This window comes from Myxine glutinosa, chromosome 1 (assembly GCF_964187855.1).
Source record: "Myxine glutinosa chromosome 1, kmMyxGlut1.1, whole genome shotgun sequence".
Classification (NCBI taxonomy): domain Eukaryota; kingdom Metazoa; phylum Chordata; class Myxini; order Myxiniformes; family Myxinidae; genus Myxine; species Myxine glutinosa.
The window spans coordinates 196,876,596-196,895,272 of NC_136261.1; the positions used below are offsets into that span (position 1 = coordinate 196,876,596).

The following is an 18,677-nucleotide window of genomic DNA, read 5'->3' on the forward strand; positions in this document are numbered from 1 at the left end:
AAGGGATATTCAAGGAATTTGAAATATTTTTTATACCCATCCTCTGATCTGTGCATTTCCACAACTTTATCCCAGAGGTTTTTTGAAAGCTCCTTGATGCTCATGGTTGAGACTTTGCTGTGAAATGCACCACCTACAGGAACAACTGATTAGGAAACCTCCAGGAACAACTGATTTTATTCTGAAATAATCAGAATCACTACAATTTAACACAGGTAGAGGCCAATTAACTTGGTATGTGATTTTTAAGGTGATTGGTTACACCTGAGCTAATTTACAATTGCTATTATAAGGGGGGTGGACACTTATCCAACCAAGATATTCTAGTTTTGTATTTTTAATTCATTTTCTGAAATTTGTAGAATTTGTTTTTCAGTTGGAAGTTGTGGGACATGATGTGTTAATAAAGGTGGAAAAAGTCTGATTTAGTGCATTTTAATTCCAGGCTATAAGACAACAAAAGGTGAAAATTTTGAAAGGAGGTGTAGACTTTCTGTAGACACTGTATGTCTATATATATTGTTACGTGGTCCCCTCGGTGAATACCTGGTCTCGGTGACCCCCGGACCGTGAGAGGAACTCCGCCAGCAAGCTGTATTATATATGCGCTTTCGCCACGCAATCCATATGAATTTCACCCAGGAGACAACTGATGTTCAAGGATATATTTCCAATGGTAATGATACCATACAATTTCAATGACACAACCACGGAGATTTTCCCCGAGCAATCAACAATACACAACCCTCAACAATTCCCAATTCACAAACACTTCCCTATGAGTAAGATGGCCATCTTATCTATGTGTGTCCCGGTGAGTACTCACAACCCCCTTTCGGTCTCTGCTCCTCACAATGTCTCTGGGCCCCTCCCGACCAAGATACTGATCGGCGTCTCCGCACTCGAGCGGTTGAACGAACCCCGGGTGGACGTTTCTCCACCGGGCAGGTATCGTACCAGGCACCATGGCTGCAGCCCCTCGTGGCCACGCGAAGCGGGTACGGTAGAGCAAGCCAAACCCCACGCCGCTCGCAAGGCGCGTTAGGCCCCAACGTGCGACCCGCACGCGTCTGTTTAGACGGTGCCGCGAACGATGCCAGACGCGGGGTCGATGCACGGCCCCACGTCAACTTGACGTCTCCACCGGGCAGGTACACGTCCCGGTGATTCCTCTCACCAGACAGGCTTCGGAACGCCGCTTTTCCACGCAGCGCAAGGTCGCTTTTCCACGCAGCGCAAGGTCGAATTCCCACGCCGCTCGCAAGGTCGATCCCACCTTTTGTCGGAGCGGGGCGAGGAAGAATCCTACTCGTCCCTTTTCTTCCTCGTGTCTTTTCTCCTTCCGTTTCCGGTCACTTCCGTTTCCGGCCACTTGTTCAGAAGGGCTCCTGACCCTCCAATCACAACAACCCTTAATATACTACACACGGATAAGCAAAGACCTGAATGGTAATTCACATACATTCACATAAATATGTAACACTCCCCCCCTTCAAGAAAGAAAGTTTGAACCCAGCGAAAACTTTCTTTGCCGGCCAATTTGGAGAAACAAACCAGATAACTCAACCCCCCCACATTATCAGTTCCCCCCGGGCACAGTTATCACTTAACAATAAAGCAACCCACATTTCACCACACCCCCTCCAGATTATTCCCTCTGGACTAAGCACCAGCAACGACATTGTCCCTGCCAAATCAAACTCCCTCTCATGACCCTCTGACTTTGACCGTCAGTTTCTTGTGAATGAAGGTTAAGGGGTTGATCAAAGATCCAAAGTTAGGCAACTCGATAGCACTTTTTCCGGGAGGCCAAGCCGAGTATTCACTACATGGATGCCTTTAGGAACGCGGAGTTCACGGTTAGTCCGTGCAGGAAAGTTCTCTACATGGGCGCCTTGAGGAACGTGGAGTTCACGGTTAGTCCGTGCATGAAAGTTCACTACATGGACGCCTTTAGGAACGGCGTTCACGGTTAATTCGTGTAGGAATCTTGGCTCGGCGGCTCCGCCGCCTTCAGTGCTTCAACTTCTCAGAACTTCCCTAATAATTATGGTGGGACCACTTGTCCCTGTAGTCCCATGAATAGCGGTCTCCTTCTCGGCCACTACTTTGACAATCCTTCCTTCGGGAGCTGCTGTAACTCAGGGAGCCTCCATAATAATATTGATTGCGGCCACCACCAAAACTACCGCCCAGTTGTCCTCTCCTGTAGACCTCTCGACGCCTACGAAATGCCTTCCCTACTGTTATGGTCCGACCCTCCAAATCCTTGCCATTCCAATTCTTCTCTGCCTCTCTGGCGTCTTTTGTGCTGGCAAACGTGACAAAGCCGAACCCTTTTGACTGTTGCGTTTCCCAGTCTCTTACCAACCGCACTTCCACCAGCGGCCCATATCTGTTGAAGACAGAGGTCAGAACTTCTTCCTCTGTTTTGAAGTTCAGTCCCCCTACAAATAACTTGGCACTTTTGTTGCCATCCCGAGCTGGTGTGGTGTTATTTTCCCTGCTGGGCTCTTTACCAACCCTCAGGTTACCATAAACTTGACCCCCGGCCAAATCATTCCCGATAACCACAGATACACCCTCTACAGGAAGCGTGGCTTGTAAGCCGACGGTGACCGGTCCTGACACCAAATCGGACTCCAAATGGATGACATGAAGGGGAGCACTAACACCGCCCCCGATCCCCTGTAAACGAACCCTATCCCCCGTTGCCGTCTCCTCGGACCATGGCAAAATGCCTTCAAGCATTAAAGATTGATGGGCCCCTGTGTCCCTCAATATCCTAACCGGTCTCCGGTTAGTCGAGGCTCCATCCAGTGACACAAACCCCTCTGAAATAAATGGTTGGTAACCCTTTTGATGGCGATTTCTTACGCTAGCCATCGCATTCGGAGTTGTAATAGTCGGACTCCGCTCTGCGTTGTCCCTTTTCATGAGGTAACAACTGGACATCAAGTGTCCAGGTTTCTTGCAAAACGCGCAAGTAGGCCCGGAGGAAAAACTCGTGGTCTGCCTCGGGCCCCCTGAAAAATAAGTTTGTCTTGGGCCCGCAGCCCTCTGACTTCGAACAGGTGGGGTATCCGCGTTGTCCCCATAATCCTCTCGAGGCCGCCGCCATGTATTGTCGTTCTCCGCACCTGCTGTTCCCCACCTCCCCTGTGGAGATCTAGGCGAGGAGTTAGGTTCGTGGACCCCTATTCGGTGGGTTAAGGCATAATCATCTGCCATGGTGGCTGCGTCCCACAACTTTGGTACCTTCTTTTCCTGCAGGTACACTTTGATGTCCTCGTGGACACACTGCTGGAATTCCTCCACCAGGATCAAGTCCCGCAATGTTTCGAAGTCTTTCCCGACTCCTTTTGACTCACACCACCGATCAAACATGTTTTCTTTCACTCTGGCAAACTCCACATGGGTCTCACTCTCCCTCTTCCTGGCATTCCTGAATTTTTGCCTGTAAGCTTCCGGAACCAACTCATAGGCCTTGAGGATGTGCTTCTTCAGTACCTCATAATCTGCACATTGGTCCATTGGTAGCGCCGAATAAATTTCCTGAGCTTTCCCCACCAGCACACTTTGCACGAGTATGGTCCAGGCCTCCTCCGGCCAGTTTAATTGTCGAGCCACTTTCTCAAAGTGTGGAAAAAATTTCGCGACTTCTTTTTCACTGAACGGTGGAACCAGCCTCACATGTCTGCCCACATCCCAGGTTTTCTGGTTAGGTGTCGACCCCGTCAGCAAGGGTGGTGCCTCTCCCCGTTCTCTCATTAACTCCAGCTCCTTGAATTTGATTTCTTGCTGAAGCTCCATGTCACGTTCCTTTAATTCCCTTTCCGCTTTTCTCTCCTCTGCTTCGAGGTCCCTTGCAGCTCTCCTCTCCTCCGCTTTTCTCCCTTCTAACCTTTCCTGGAGTTCTCGTTCCACTCTCCTTTCCTCTGCTTCTGCTTTCCTTTCTTCTTCTTTTAACCTTTCCTGGAGTTCTCGTTCCACTCTCCTTTCCTCTGCTTGCTTCTCTTCTCTCCTCTCTTCTGCTTTCCTTTCCTCTTCTGCTCTTTCCTTTTCTGCTTTCCTTTCTTCTTCTGCTCTTTCCTTTTCTGCTTTCCTTTCTTCTTCTGCTCTTTCCTTTTCTGCTTTCCTTTCTTCTTCTTTGATCCGTTCCTGGCTCCGTAATTGCAACTCCAGTTTCCGGAGCTCAACGTCTTCTGGTTCTTCGGGTAGCCACTCCCAGGCTAACTCGTCCCATGTTCCTAATCCCACCATAGATTGTATCACCGTGGCCTGCAACTCTGCCTTCCTCAAATTAGTTCGGACCTCCAAGTTAAAATGTTTGGCCAATTTCAAGAGGTCCGACTTTAGCAACGCTCGGAACTGTGCCTCACTCGGGGTTACCCCAAAGTTCTGTGCCACAAACGCCATGGTGCCTATCGTTAACCCCTGTTAACCTTCACCCAAGACTTTACCCCAATTTCTCCAAAAAAAAATTACCAATTAATAATGAATTAATAAATTTTAATTAATAAAAAAATTATTATTTTATTATTTTATACAATTTTAAATCCCGGACGTAGACCCAATTGCGAAACCGCAAATCGTAATTTGGACGAGCCCCCAATTCTGTTACGTGGTCCCCTCGGTGAATACCTGGTCTCGGTGACCCCCGGACCGTGAGAGGAACTCCGCCAGCAAGCTGTATTATATATGCGCTTTCGCCACGCAATCCATATGAATTTCACCCAGGAGACAACTGATGTTCAAGGATATATTTCCAATGGTAATGATACCATACAATTTCAATGACACAACCACGGAGATTTTCCCCGAGCAATCAACAATACACAACCCTCAACAATTCCCAATTCACAAACACTTCCCTATGAGTAAGATGGCCATCTTATCTATGTGTGTCCTGGTGAGTACTCACAACCCCCTTTCGGTCTCTGCTCCTCACAATGTCTCTGGGCCCCTCCCGACCAAGATACTGATCGGCGTCTCCGCACTCGAGCGGTTGAACGAACCCCGGGTGGACGTTTCTCCACCGGGCAGGTATCGTACCAGGCACCGTGCGTGGCTGCAGCCCCTCGTGGCCACGCGAAGCGGGTACGGTAGAGCAAGCCAAACCCCACGCCGCTCGCAAGGCGCGTTAGGCCCCAACGTGCGACCCGCACGCGTCTGTTTAGACGGTGCCGCGAACGATGCCAGACGCGGGGTCGATGCACGGCCCCACGTCAACTTGACGTCTCCACCGGGCAGGTACACGTCCCGGTGATTCCTCTCGCCAGACAGGCTTCGGAACGCCGCTTTTCCACGCAGCGCAAGGTCGAATTCCCACGCCGCTCGCAAGGTCGATCCCACCTTTTGTCGGAGCGGGGCGAGGAAGAATCCTACTCGTCCCTTTTCTTCCTCGTGTCTTTTCTCCTTCCGTTTCCGGTCACTTCCGTTTCCGGCCACTTGTTCAGAAGGGCTCCTGACCCTCCAATCACAACAACCCTTAATATACTACACACGGATAAGCAAAGACCTGAATGGTAATTCACATACATTCACATAAATATGTAACAATATATATATATATTGTTGCGAATATGGAATTTGGCCTCCATATCCGCTTGTAAATATTCCCCTATTTTCTCCGATACTCCCCAACTCTCCCTTACCCCATTCCCTAGTCCCATTGTCTGTAAACAACACCCATTAGAGCCGATCTTCCCCTTCATCCCCCCATTAAATGTCGTGCCCAGGTCCCCCGCACCACACGTAGACAATTATAGGACATCTTGCTAGTTATTCTTAATCTATGTCAGTTAAGGACTTGTTTCCATTAATTATGACTCTTCGTTGCACCAGAATGTGATGATATGGCACCAGTAGGAGTTTAGGACCTTCCCATACCTCCCCGCATCTCTTCCCATCATCTCAAGCTCCAACAACAACCACAACAACAGCGGCTTTGCGTCCTCACTCCGGCTCGGTTGGCCGCCATTGAACATGTGCTCGACGGGGTTACCCAGAAGGGGGCTCCCTGTCGGCCCCTCGTCAAGGGCGGAGCCGGTAACCCCCGCACCCAATGAGAAGCCATGGGCCGATGCCATATGGGGCGGAGCTAACGAGCGAGGGCGTGACTCCCCGCCGGATATACGCGGCCCCGCGCCGGACGTGACGTCAGATGCGCCCCGAGCTTGGAAGGACAAGACGCCACCCTCCCGAGCGCTGAGCGACCTCCCCGGCATCTCCACCAAAGTCGCGACCCACGAGCGCTGAGCGACCTCCCCGCATTTGCTGGACACCACCGTACGTGATTCTGTCCCTGAGCCAGGTGCACCTGAGCCATCGACTGCCGCTTTCCTTGCCATCAAATCCCGTGTGAGTCAGCGTTGTCCCGTTTATCTGTGGTCTGTCTAGGGTTAATATAAGAGTGTGTCTAAGTGCCTGTCTTCCTATGCTGTCCCTCTTGTAGTTGTAATCTAACCTTTTTCCGTACGAATATACTTGAGAACTGAACCCCTGGTGTCGTATTGTGTCATTATAATCCAGCCGGGTGTCTTCTTTTTCTTATTGAGCCAGCATAGCGCGATTAGTCAACCCCGGGTGCAATCGGGGTAACTTGTACGGATACGGCGGCCATCCCGCTCGGCCCACCATACCATCAAAGTCGTATCTGTAACAATTGGTGTCGGGAGTGAGATTCGAGGCCCGACCAAATTTGGAAAAAAAAAAAAAAAACGAATAGAGGAAAAAAAAAATTTGGTCAAAATTTGGAGCGGCCGAAATTTGTATTTGTTTTACGAAACTCGAATTTTGCAAGTCGCGCTATGGCGGATCAAGACGGCTGGGGTCCGGTAGGGGAGAGTGAGGCAGGGTCGGTCCAGGACCAAATTGAGGGACGTGAGGAGAGCGAAGCAGCGAGGGTAGCAGACGCGCAAAATGGCGCCTCGCTGGTCACCGCGCCCGTGACCGTGGCAGCGCCCCTGGTGGATCCGAACCTTTTTATGTTGCAAATGAGGGCCCTTATGGAACGAATAGAGGGCCAAATGGGGGTAATGAGGGACGAAGCGAGGGCTCAGAGTGAGCAAATGGGGGTAATGAGGGACGAAGCGAGGGGTACCAGTGAGGGGTTAGACAATAATTTTGAGGAGTTAGACAAGAAATTTGGGAAGATAGACAATAATTTTGAGGGGTTAGACAACGGGATAAAAGAAGTGAAAAATGGGTTAATGGGGGTAGAAAATAGAATGGCTGCCCAGGAGAATCAGATAGAGGGAGTGAAAAATGGGTTAGAGGGGTTAGAAAACAGTATGGAAGGCAAATTGAGGGACATGAGGGACCAAGCGGAAAGGGAAGTTAAACAAATGGAGCAGCAGATAGAGGGGGTCAGAATGGGGGTAGAAACCAAACTGGATGCTCACAGGGAGGAAATGGAGCAGATGAGGGTGGCATCTGGGCAGGAGATGCAAGTGATGGGAGAAGAGATCAGAAGAGGAGTGAGTGAGGAGGTCGGAGGAGTGCGCGAGGAGGTGAGGCACTGTGAGGAGCACATGGAAAAGGAGGTGAGAAAGGCGACTGTAAAGTTACAAGGGGGCATAGAGGACCTGACGCAGGAGGTGGAGCAGCTGACGGTGGGACAGACGGAGTTAGTGGAGCAGGTTCAAAGGAACACTGCGGTATTAGGAGGTTTAAAGGCGACACAGAAAGAACTAAAAGATGACTTGGTAGCGACGAAGAGGGAATGTCAGATGGTACGTGAGGGACTGACAACGAGGTTGGACGAGGTGATAGAGGTAATGGAGACGAAGGACCGGCAGGTGAGGACGCACCTGGAAACGGTCAAGGTAGCCTTGGAGGACGAGCTTGAGGAGACGTACCGGGGAATGAAAGAGGTGAAGCAGAAACTAGAAGAAGTGGAAGAAGGGATGAGCGAAATTAAGAAGCGACGGAGAGGAGATAACAAGGAGATAAAAGAGGAGATAAAAGAATTGGTCCAAAGTCTGTGTTTGGATCGTGATGATGTGCTCATTAACCGGATGAGGGATTCGCAGGTGATGGAGGAGAAGCGAAGAGGAAGAGGACCCGGTGTAAGTGGTGACCAATATGGTCGTGCGTATGATGCGCCAGGGGATTTAAGAAGCTTGGGGGTCGAGATGGACCCGGGTGTTCGTGAGAGGCCGTGGGTGAAGTGTGCGACAGGTCTGGTGTGCGAAAGAGGAGGTGTGCGAGACAGTCCGACTCTGGGGTGTGTGAGGAAAAAGTGCGTGCCAAGGAGTGAGTGTGCTGGCGAGAGTGAGTCGGTCGTAGCGTGTGTGCGAGGGAGCACATGGGAGCGCGGTGTGGTGAGTGTTACAGAGGGTGTGACGGGAGAGTGTGCGCGAGAAAGGTGTGTGACGGACAGGTGCATGAGGAAAGAGTGCGCTGTCAAAGGCAAGGAAGAATGCACACCTGTGGTGAGTGTTACAGAGGGTGTAACGGGAGAGTGTGCGCGAGAAAGGTGTGTGACGGACAGGTGCATGAGGAAAGAGTGCGCTGTCAGAAGTAAGGAAGAGTGTCCACCTGTGGTGAGTGTTACAGAGGGTGTAACGGGAGAGTGTGCGCGAGAAAGGTGTGTGACGGACAGGTGCATGAGGAAAGAGTGCGCTATCAGAAGTAAGGAAGAGTGTCCACCTGTGGTGAGTGTTACAGAGGGTGTAACGGGAGAGTGTGCGCGAGAAAGGTGTGTGACGGACAGGTGCATGAGGAAAGAGTGTGCTGTCAAGAGTAAGGGTGAGTGCGTTGTCACGAGTGGAGGTGAAAGTAGTGAGAGTGACATGGAGCGTGAGTTAGTTGTGACAGGTGAGCGAGGATGTACACCTGGGATGGAAGGATGCACACCTGGAATGGTAGAGCGTGAGTGGGAATGCACGCTGGAGTTGGTGGTGAGGCACATGGTTGGGTGTGCGAATGAGGGCACACCTGTGATTGTCACAGAGGAGGTGACCGAGGAGGGGGCGCGAAGCGGTGTATTGGTGAGGTGTGCGAGCAACGAATGTGTGCCAAAGTGTTCGGTGGTCAGGTGTGTGACCAAGGCTGTGAGTGGAATGAGGGTACCTGGGTGTGTAAGGAAGGGTACGAGGAGCATGGGCACAGCTGGATGTGTGAGCAAGGAACGGGCTGCGGGGTGTAAGCGTCCAGGTGAAGCATCGACGTTACACGGGTTAGAGGTTAGAGCGACTTTTAGCCGAAGCGGGCCCTCGGTGCGTGCTGGGCCTCGCTTTGAACGGCCGCGTCCGTGCTCCACTAGGCGGAGCTGGCAGCCCGATAGAAAGGGTCGTCATGGCGACCACTTTTTGGTGAGACGTGCCGGCAGGTCGAGATCGGGACATTGGATGGCTCCACGCCGAGGTGATGCGTGGGATCTCGGCCCGGGTAAGCCCCCGTCCCTGCACCGAGTGCCGGACGCATCCAGCCGCTGGCACAAAACAACCAGCATCCATTGCTTGGCTTTACGAAGCCGGGCTTTGGACAGGGATTGGCGCACCGAGAGGTATTAGTGAGTCGACTGGGTGATGAGGTTAGTGTTTTGGACCCAAAATTGGAGAAAAACAAAATTTGATGATTGGCAAGGGATTGGCAGTAGTGATTGGCAGATGATGGGCAGTGATTGGCAAATTTTTGATTTATTGGAATTTGATGTGCAAAATTGGTAGTGAGAGACCCCCGATGTGGTGGGATGGCAAATCCACCATCCTTCCCATGTGTGGGGGCAAAGGAGCTATAGTTTATGGGGTGTATGGCAGTGAAAACTAGCCCGGGTGGGTTAGGTTATATCAATAGGGCTCTAGAGAAGATGACATTAGGTGACGTTAAGTTTAGTTAGTGACTGATACCTGTAGTGGGGACGCAGGTAGATTAGTGTGGATTATAATGACGTGGGAGCGCAATAGTTTAAAGGGACGACTGGGAAGCGCAAGTTTCAGAAGGGAGTAGTTAGCTGAGATGATGCCGTGTGTGTGTGAGGATGGAACAGGTGTGATTGCACAGGTGTGCAACTGGACAGGTGTGTGGAGCAGTGTATGAGTAGTGAGTGTGTGGATCAGCGCGAATGCGCTTGGGGAGAGAAGGGTGCCGGTGGCACCAGGTGTGAGAGCACAGGTGTGCAAGTACAGGTGTGTGGAGAAAGTTGGAGTAAGTGGTACGGAGTGGTGTGCATGGTGCGAAGGTGTGGATGGGGGAAGAGTGGACCCCTTTCACGAGTACCCGGGGCGGGTAGTGTAAGTGTTAGGTAGAGGGTACAGGTAAATTGTGGTTGGATATTGGCATTTGTGGTGCGGTTGCAGAATGGTGTTGTGAATGGGTGCATTAGTGTTGTGGAAATGGCTGGGCGTGTAGCCTGTTAGTGTGTGTAGTTGGTTGGGCACTCCACCACTGTGAGGATGTCGGCCAGGTGAGGCCGCAGGTGGGCTCTGGGAGCCGGTAGTTGTGAGTGGGTGCCTGAGGATCCCGGGTGTGGATCGGGCAGCCCAGTGCCAGAGAGGGCACGGAGTGGGGAGAGAGCCAGAGGGCCTTCCCCAGGTAGTTAGGTTAGGGTGAGGAGCAGGTAAGCTCGGAGGCAACTGCAGTGGTGGAGGTGTGCAGGTGGGTAGACCCACTGGGAGAGGTACACGCCACAGCCCAGAAATTGTGCGAGGGCACCGGGAGATGAATCGGGGGAGTGAGACCCCAAATTGAAGAGCACCACAGTTTGGCCAATGGGAATTGGTTTTTAGAACCCATAGTGTAAGAGGGCCAATGGTTTGGCCGGAGAGAGACCCCGGGTAGTGTAAAGTTGTTAAAGTCATTTAGGAAATAGTTAGGATTGATGAACCTGTCGCACCATACGCAGCCACTTACCTGTGGTGATGATGATGACTCCACACCTGTGTTTTCTTTGTTTGTTGCAGGAAATGAGATTGCTGTGTGGATTTGTGAGACGCATCACGACGTGGATGAGACATTGGGGTGATTCCATCTCTCCCTCCCTAGGAGGGACTGATGTTGAATTGGTAATGGCAAATTTTGATGTTGAGTTGAAAATGGCAAATTTTGATGAGAGTTGAAAATGGCAAATTTGATTGGTTAGGAGGGAGAGAAGACGAATTTGGTATATGGGAGGAACGGGGAAGACCGTAGGGATGTTTGTTGATTTGTAAAGTAGATGTTTATGGGTAGTGTTGTGTTTTGTGGATGCAGTAAGGGGTAAGGGAGGGGCCATGTAGGTTACCTGGTGGGGGGGGCGTACGATAGGAACGTACCTGTCTCACCTGGTTCCCATGTGCCCCCAGTGTGCATTACCTTATATTGCGTGCACTTTTGCGCCCTTACCACCTTACTCACTTGTTTCTTCTTTTGTCTCCCACCTCCGAGGATCTGGCTTTGGGGTAGAGAGAGAGGAGAGAGAGGTGCTGGCTACGCAGTTGTGGGCCTGCACTTTCGCTGTTCGCTGCCTGGATCGGTACACCATATGGACCGCAATGTTTGTGGCCACCCACAATGGACCGCAGTTCGTTTGCGGCCAAGCACCACCCGGGGATGGACCTATGGATCAACGTGGCACCTATGCCATACAGGTGAACCACTTATAGTTAACACCACCAAGTGCACCACAAGAAGAGCAAGAGACACCTGCAGGGTTAGGGGTTGTTGAAGTTATTTTGATTCCAATGAACAATGGTGACTGCACCGATTGGTGGTGGGGTGGTGCTTTTGATGCTGGGAAAGGGTGCTCTGCACGTTATTAAAGGCCGTCGGCCACAGAGCACTCGTGGGTTGGTGTATCGATGTTGGCAAGCGCGCTCTCTCTATGCATAACATCTGCATGTGTTCCTCCAAAAACAGGTCCTGGACCGTAGTGTAAATAGCAGCGTAGTCTTGTAAATAATGCTCCCTACCGGCTGTATGTTTAGTTTGAGAATTCTTTCCGGATTCGGTTATCCTGTGGGTGTGTTTCTGTGAGGAGAAGGGTGCAACGTCGCAGGGGGACATATTTACTCATTTGTGAATATCTGTAAAACTGTCGCACTCAGGGTAGAGTTAATAGTAGAGGGAACTACATTGCGTGCCACACTAAAGTAGGTAAAAATTTATCGGGTCGGGACGCCCCGAGGGTAGAGAAGGGTGCAATGTTGCGAATATGGAATTTGGCCTCCATATCCGCTTGTAAATATTCCCCTATTTTCTCCGATACTCCCCAACTCTCCCTTACCCCATTCCCTAGTCCCATTGTCTGTAAACAACACCCATTAGAGCCGATCTTCCCCTTCATCCCCCCATTAAATGTCGTGCCCAGGTCCCCCGCACCACACGTAGACAATTATAGGACATCTTGCTAGTTATTCTTAATCTATGTCAGTTAAGGACTTTCCATTAATTATGACTCTTCGTTGCACCAGAATGTGATGATATGGCACCAGTAGGAGTTTAGGACCTTCCCATACCTCCCCGCATCTCTTCCCATCATCTCAAGCTCCAACAACAACCACAACAACAGCGGCTTTGCGTCCTCACTCCGGCTCGGTTGGCCGCCATTGAACATGTGCTCGACGGGGTTACCCAGAAGGGGGCTCCCTGTCGGCCCCTCGTCAAGGGCGGAGCCGGTAACCCCCGCACCCAATGAGAAGCCATGGGCCGATGCCATATGGGGCGGAGCTAACGAGCGAGGGCGTGACTCCCCGCCGGATATACGCGGCCCCGCGCCGGACGTGACGTCAGATGCGCCCCGAGCTTGGAAGGACAAGACGCCACCCTCCCGAGCGCTGAGCGACCTCCCCGGCATCTCCACCAAAGTCGCGACCCACGAGCGCTGAGCGACCTCCCCGCATTTGCTGGACACCACCGTACGTGATTCTGTCCCTGAGCCAGGTGCACCTGAGCCATCGACTGCCGCTTTCCTTGCCATCAAATCCCGTGTGAGTCAGCGTTGTCCCGTTTATCTGTGGTCTGTCTAGGGTTAATATAAGAGTGTGTCTAAGTGCCTGTCTTCCTATGCTGTCCCTCTTGTAGTTGTAATCTAACCTTTTTCCGTACGAATATACTTGAGAACTGAACCCCTGGTGTCGTATTGTGTCATTATAATCCAGCCGGGTGTCTTCTTTTTCTTATTGAGCCAGCATAGCGCGATTAGTCAACCCCGGGTGCAATCGGGGTAACTTGTACGGATACGGCGGCCATCCCGCTCGGCCCACCATACCATCAAAGTCGTATCTGTAACAATATATATATACACACATGTATGTATCTGGCAGAGGGAGAAGGACTCCTCATGATGCTAGGAGTGGGAGAAGTTCCAAGACCACCTCTGTAGTGATGCCACTTGAATGTGATTTCGTCACCTGTCACTACTTGAACCATTGAGGGTCCCAGGGAGGTTTTAAACGCCACATATGGGATGCAAACTTCCAAAAACAATCCCTTCCTCCTTACCTCACCTGGAGTCTTGCCTGGTTTACAGGGAGAATAGAAACGAATAACGCTTCCCGAGCTAATGTTTATGTCAACACTGCCTACTCACGGCAGACATAACTAGAACGGCACTCAGTGGAGTGCCAGGCTAAACAGTTTACTTCTCGTATCCCACTGATAGGCCGGGTCTGGATTGAGACCTGAACCAAAATATAATCTGCTTGTTCTTGTAGCGTAACCAGCTCATCCACCTGGTGTTGTTATGAGTCATCCATAATTGTTTTTGAAATATCATGCTATATATTGTTTTTGGCCCAATTACACAGAGGTGAACAATCACTTAAAAAATTAAAAAGATATCGGATCCGGATTCATATTCGTATCTTCACCAAAATCGAAACAATTTGTCTTTGTCACACATGCTACCTTTTGGTCAAGTTTCATGAAGATTTGTTTAAAATTGTGACCTGTAGGCGATTGACATACAAACAAACAGACAATCACAGACCAGACCAACCACTATACTTGCGAATCTTCGATTAACAAACAGACAAACAGACAGGGTTGAAAACATAACCTGCGTCCACCTTTGGTGGCAGAGGTAATAAAAAGCCAACTTCACTCTAATGAATCCCTGTTACAGAAGAATGTTCTAAGCTACTCGAGCACACGGACCACCCAACTTATCATCTATCTAATATGTAACCTCTCCAATATAACAATAAAAACAAACAAATGTCGTGTTGTACAAATAAATCCTAATATCAAAAACCTATTTGATTCTGGCCATTTCTAAAGAATGCAATTTTGTTCTGTTCAAATACACGCATTTTGACAAACATAAATGTAGTGAATATTTTTTCTCCATCCAGCAAGGTAACTGGCCACGTGGAAACCAAGCCAGGAAACTCACCGAGTGCCCAACACTTCCAGGTAATCTTTAGTACAGACATCTTCTTCTTCAGGTTCCTCAAGTTCAAACCGGTAAAAAACGACCCGGATTCTCTTACTTGCTTTTGCCTGACAACGAGAAAAGATTATTGTTTAACAAACTGTTCAAAGTGCAGCAATCACATAAAAGCACCAATGCCAAAACTATTGTCTGAAGAAAGGAAAAGATACTGTACAACAACTGAATCTACAGCATGTCCACTTGTCGTAATGGGGTTCAAACCGTTCATTTATAAATGTAGAGTTGATTGAGAAATGGTGCTCCGAAACTCAAAGTATTGGCGATTAATTTTCAGACAAGATTGAGCCTGACGCACAGATCCATTTAAAGCATCGCATGTTGACACATACCAGAGATCATAATGCAAAGAGGAAAGCAGAATATATCAGTTTGTAGTATACAGGCCTCTGCAGTTTGCATATGACTCCTCTTAAATTCAAATTCAATTTAACAAAAGCTATTCTGGAACGGTACCAACAAACCCGCACCGAATTATAGAAAACAATCTTCAGGGTGGGAAATAAAATCATGTCTGCAATCTTTTGCATGGATTTGTAGACTCCCATTATATAAGAGGTTGTCATTAAGTCTGTGGCTTTCGATAAGTTAATTACTGAAATTGGCAAAACAATGTTTTTGTCGCTTACTGAATTGTAAAATTGCCAAAACAATTACTGAAATTGGCAAAACAATGTTTTTGTCGCTTACTGAATTGGCAAATTGGCGAAACAATTACTGAAATTGGCAAAACAATGTTTTTGTCGCTTACTGAATTGGCAAATTGGTGAAACAATTACTGAAATTGGCAAAACAATGTTTTTGTCGCTTACTGAATTGGCAAATTGGCGAAACAATTACTGAAATTGGCAAAACAATGTTTTTGTCGCTTACTGAATTGGCAAATTGGTGAAACAATTACTGAAATTGGCAAAACAATGTTTTTGTCGCTTACAGAATTGGCAAATTGGCGAAACAATTACTGAAATTGGCAAAACAATGTTTTTGTCGCTTACTGAATTGGCAAATTGGCAAAACAATGTTTTTGTCGCAGTCCTTTTTCCAACAATGGATGAACTCAACAGTGCATTGATCAGGTATGCTAACTGCTGTGGGAAACAAGAAACTGACATTATGGGTGTTAACCCTTCGTTGAAGCAAAAGAGGGTTACCTTTATCTCTTTTGCTCTGGAAGGTTAATGTCCAAAAAGTTAGCTTTTCATTTCCAATGGCGGTTAGCAAACCTCGATCAACATGCTGTTGAGTTCATCCATAAATGGATCAATATGTTGATCCAGATTGTGAAAATAGATCACAATCATATTGATGAGCAATAATTTTACACAAATGAGTCAATTTGCCTCCGCTCGTATTAGATTTCAATCCAATGATGTTCCATCTCAATTAAAGGCCACATGGGAGAGAGAGCGAGAGATTGATGACAGATACGTGGAGGAGAGACAAAATTAGATGCTTGTCCTTGAGTTTTAGTCTGCAAAATGATTTTCAAAGGGTACATGACCTTTGATCTTTGACCAGCTGAACCAATAAAAAAAATATTTTAGTTCATCGTTCTATTGCAGTTTATACTTTTGCCAAATTTGATATGTCTCTTCAGTGGTTCACAAGTTATTATGGTAAAGAGTAAACCCATTAGTAGACAGACAGACGTACAACCGTAAAATATAATGACTCCAGAATTTAGCGGCGGAGGTATAAAAAAACGACGAAGGGTGGGGATGTTTTATGAAAACTCAATAATATAATTAAGAGTAATTTGCCAATGTGCCTAAATGTAAAGATTGTATGCATTGTGTCTTGCCAGCAATCATCTACGGTGCTGAAAGATGGTCTTTGACAAAACAAAATGATGGAGCAAATAGTTGCTACAGCCCTGTAAGTAGTCTGGAATGATGATTACCAGAAATGAGAAATGAGTCTGGCTGGTATTACAAGAAATGAGACAAAGACAAATGATTGGATGAGAATTCAACTTTGAGGGTTGGTCCATAAGGACTTTGACGCACCCAAAGATGAAATAGCATTACACAGCACCATTCCAATCTCTGAACCAATTAGGATTACCTGCCAAGCTATTGGATAAACTGTGACACCAGCAGCACAATGCATAAAGATGAAGTTAACAAGTTTCCAAGATATGGTTTGCTGCAGCCATAATTTGAAGCTCGTTATAGGACATGGAAAATTGGAATTATGCAACATATTGACATCAAACGCAAGCAACACCTCACTACCAATCTACCAAGACAAATGGCCAAACAGGTTGTTTTTTTTATTGAACTCAAACCATATATTGCATGCATACAGATAAATTGCTGGGTGGGTTTTTAATGGCGATTGGAAAACTCCAGCTATCTGCAGCGAAAACAAAAAGTGCCACCTTCAATGGAAAAGTGAAAGATTAATCAAGAGAAAGTGAGACTGATTATCTTACTACAGGGTGGGCTATAAGTAGCCATACATAGGGTTTTTAACATGTTCTTTTTTTATTTTCAGATACCCTTGAAAGATGCGTTTGTCAAGAGAAGAACGAATTGAGATCATACTGATGGCTGGGTCAGGAAGCAGTCGCAAGGTTGCAATGGAATTCAACAGAAAACATGGAAAGAACATCACACACGACACTGTGGCAAAACATATTACAAAGTTCCAAAAAACTGGAAGTGTTGCAGATCAACAAAAAAGTGGTCACAGACGTACAGCCACAGATGAAGATACAACGGACAGAATACTAACAACGCTTACACGGAGTCCCCTAAAAGGTACACGACGGTTGTCTGCAGAAAGCGGTGTCAGCAGATCGAGCATCAGGTGCATTTTGAAAGCAAACAAATGGCATCCATACAAATTGCATATGGCGCAGCATCTGAGTGAAGACGACTCGGATAGACGGATGGAATTTTGTGAATGGGTATTAAGCAAATTGAACGATGACGCAAACTTCTCATCTGGGATCTTGTTTATCGATTAAGCCAATTTTTACGTCAATGGAGAGGTTAATCGGCAAAACTTACGTTATTGGAGTAATGCTAACCCGCACTGGATGAGTCCGACAAAGATGCAAGGTGCTGGAAAATTGATGGTGTGGGCCGGGATATGGGGTGACAGAATTATTGGACCATTTTACATCAGCGGAAATCTTAATGCTGAAAAGTATCTTAACATGTTGCAAGAAACGATTATCCCATCCCTGATAAACAAGGACGGCGACTTCCCAGTTTATTTCCAGCAAGATGGGGCACCACCTCATTATGGTATTCCCGTGCGTCAGTGGTTGGATCAGCAGTTTCCGGATTCCTGGATTGGTCGGCGTGGTCCTGCGGAGTGGCCTCCCAGATCCCCAGATCTCACTCCCCTTGATTTTTATTTTTGGGGGCACTTGAAGGCCATGGTTTTTCAGCAAAAGATACGAGACATAAATCATCTAAAGGAACGTATTCAAAATGCCAGTACAAGCATAACACCAGCTGTGCTAATGCGTGTTCAGCAAGAGTGGCGGAGACGTATTCGAATCTGCTTTGAAAACAATGGCAACCATGTCGGGCATATTCTATGAATAAAAACGGTTTTTCTTAAAAGTGTTTATTTTCCCTATGTATGGTTACTTTTGGCCCACCCTTGAAAACAATGGCAACCATGTCGAGCATATTCTATGAATGAAACGCTTTTTCATAAAAGTGTTTATTTTCCCTATGTATGGTTACTTTTGGCCCACCCTGTATAATTCACCAAATGTCCGTCTGTCCATTCCCAGGTACCGCAAAAACGGCTGAACCGATTGCAAAAAAATTTTGGGTGGGTAATCCTGGGACCACCTGGAGTAAAATAGGCTATATTGTTTTTCCAATTGTTTTCCAATTTTTCAGTTTTTCCAAACACGATGGAATAATATTTGCCGATATGAACAGTGATGTGGCTTTTATTGAAATTCTACAAATACTGTTTAGATTTTGATGATTTGTGTGTGATATGATTTAACGGATGTTTATATAAATCGTTTAAAATATAAAAATCCTTCAATTTCTGATATTTTGCCTTTTCATTTGGGCCTACCAATTGAAGCCCTGCCCGTAGGGTGGCTACCGTTGCTAGTTTTATATAATTCAAAGGGAATTCTAACATACTGCCATTTTGTGAATAATTGTAAATGTTCCAATGACTACTGTATGCCTGGCATGATAGCAGAGTGGTATGCACACTTACCTCTACGCCATCTATTCTGGTTTGAATCCTGATATAAACTGTCACCTTGGTGTTTTGCTGGCAGTGTATGCAGTACCCCAAATGGATGTTAAACTGG

General features: G+C 47.7%; 1 protein-coding gene across 1 annotated transcript in view; it reads right to left on the reverse strand.

Moving 5' to 3' along the window:
* The window catches only part of ST14 (ST14 transmembrane serine protease matriptase), a 194,634-nt gene that overhangs the window by 59,169 nt on the left and 116,788 nt on the right, over positions 1 to 18,677 (reverse strand). The window contains exon 11 of the mRNA XM_068124816.2: positions 14,321 to 14,427. Coding sequence (XP_067980917.2) covers positions 14,321 to 14,427 — 107 coding nt within the window. The remainder of the gene's footprint in view (positions 1 to 14,320; positions 14,428 to 18,677) is intronic.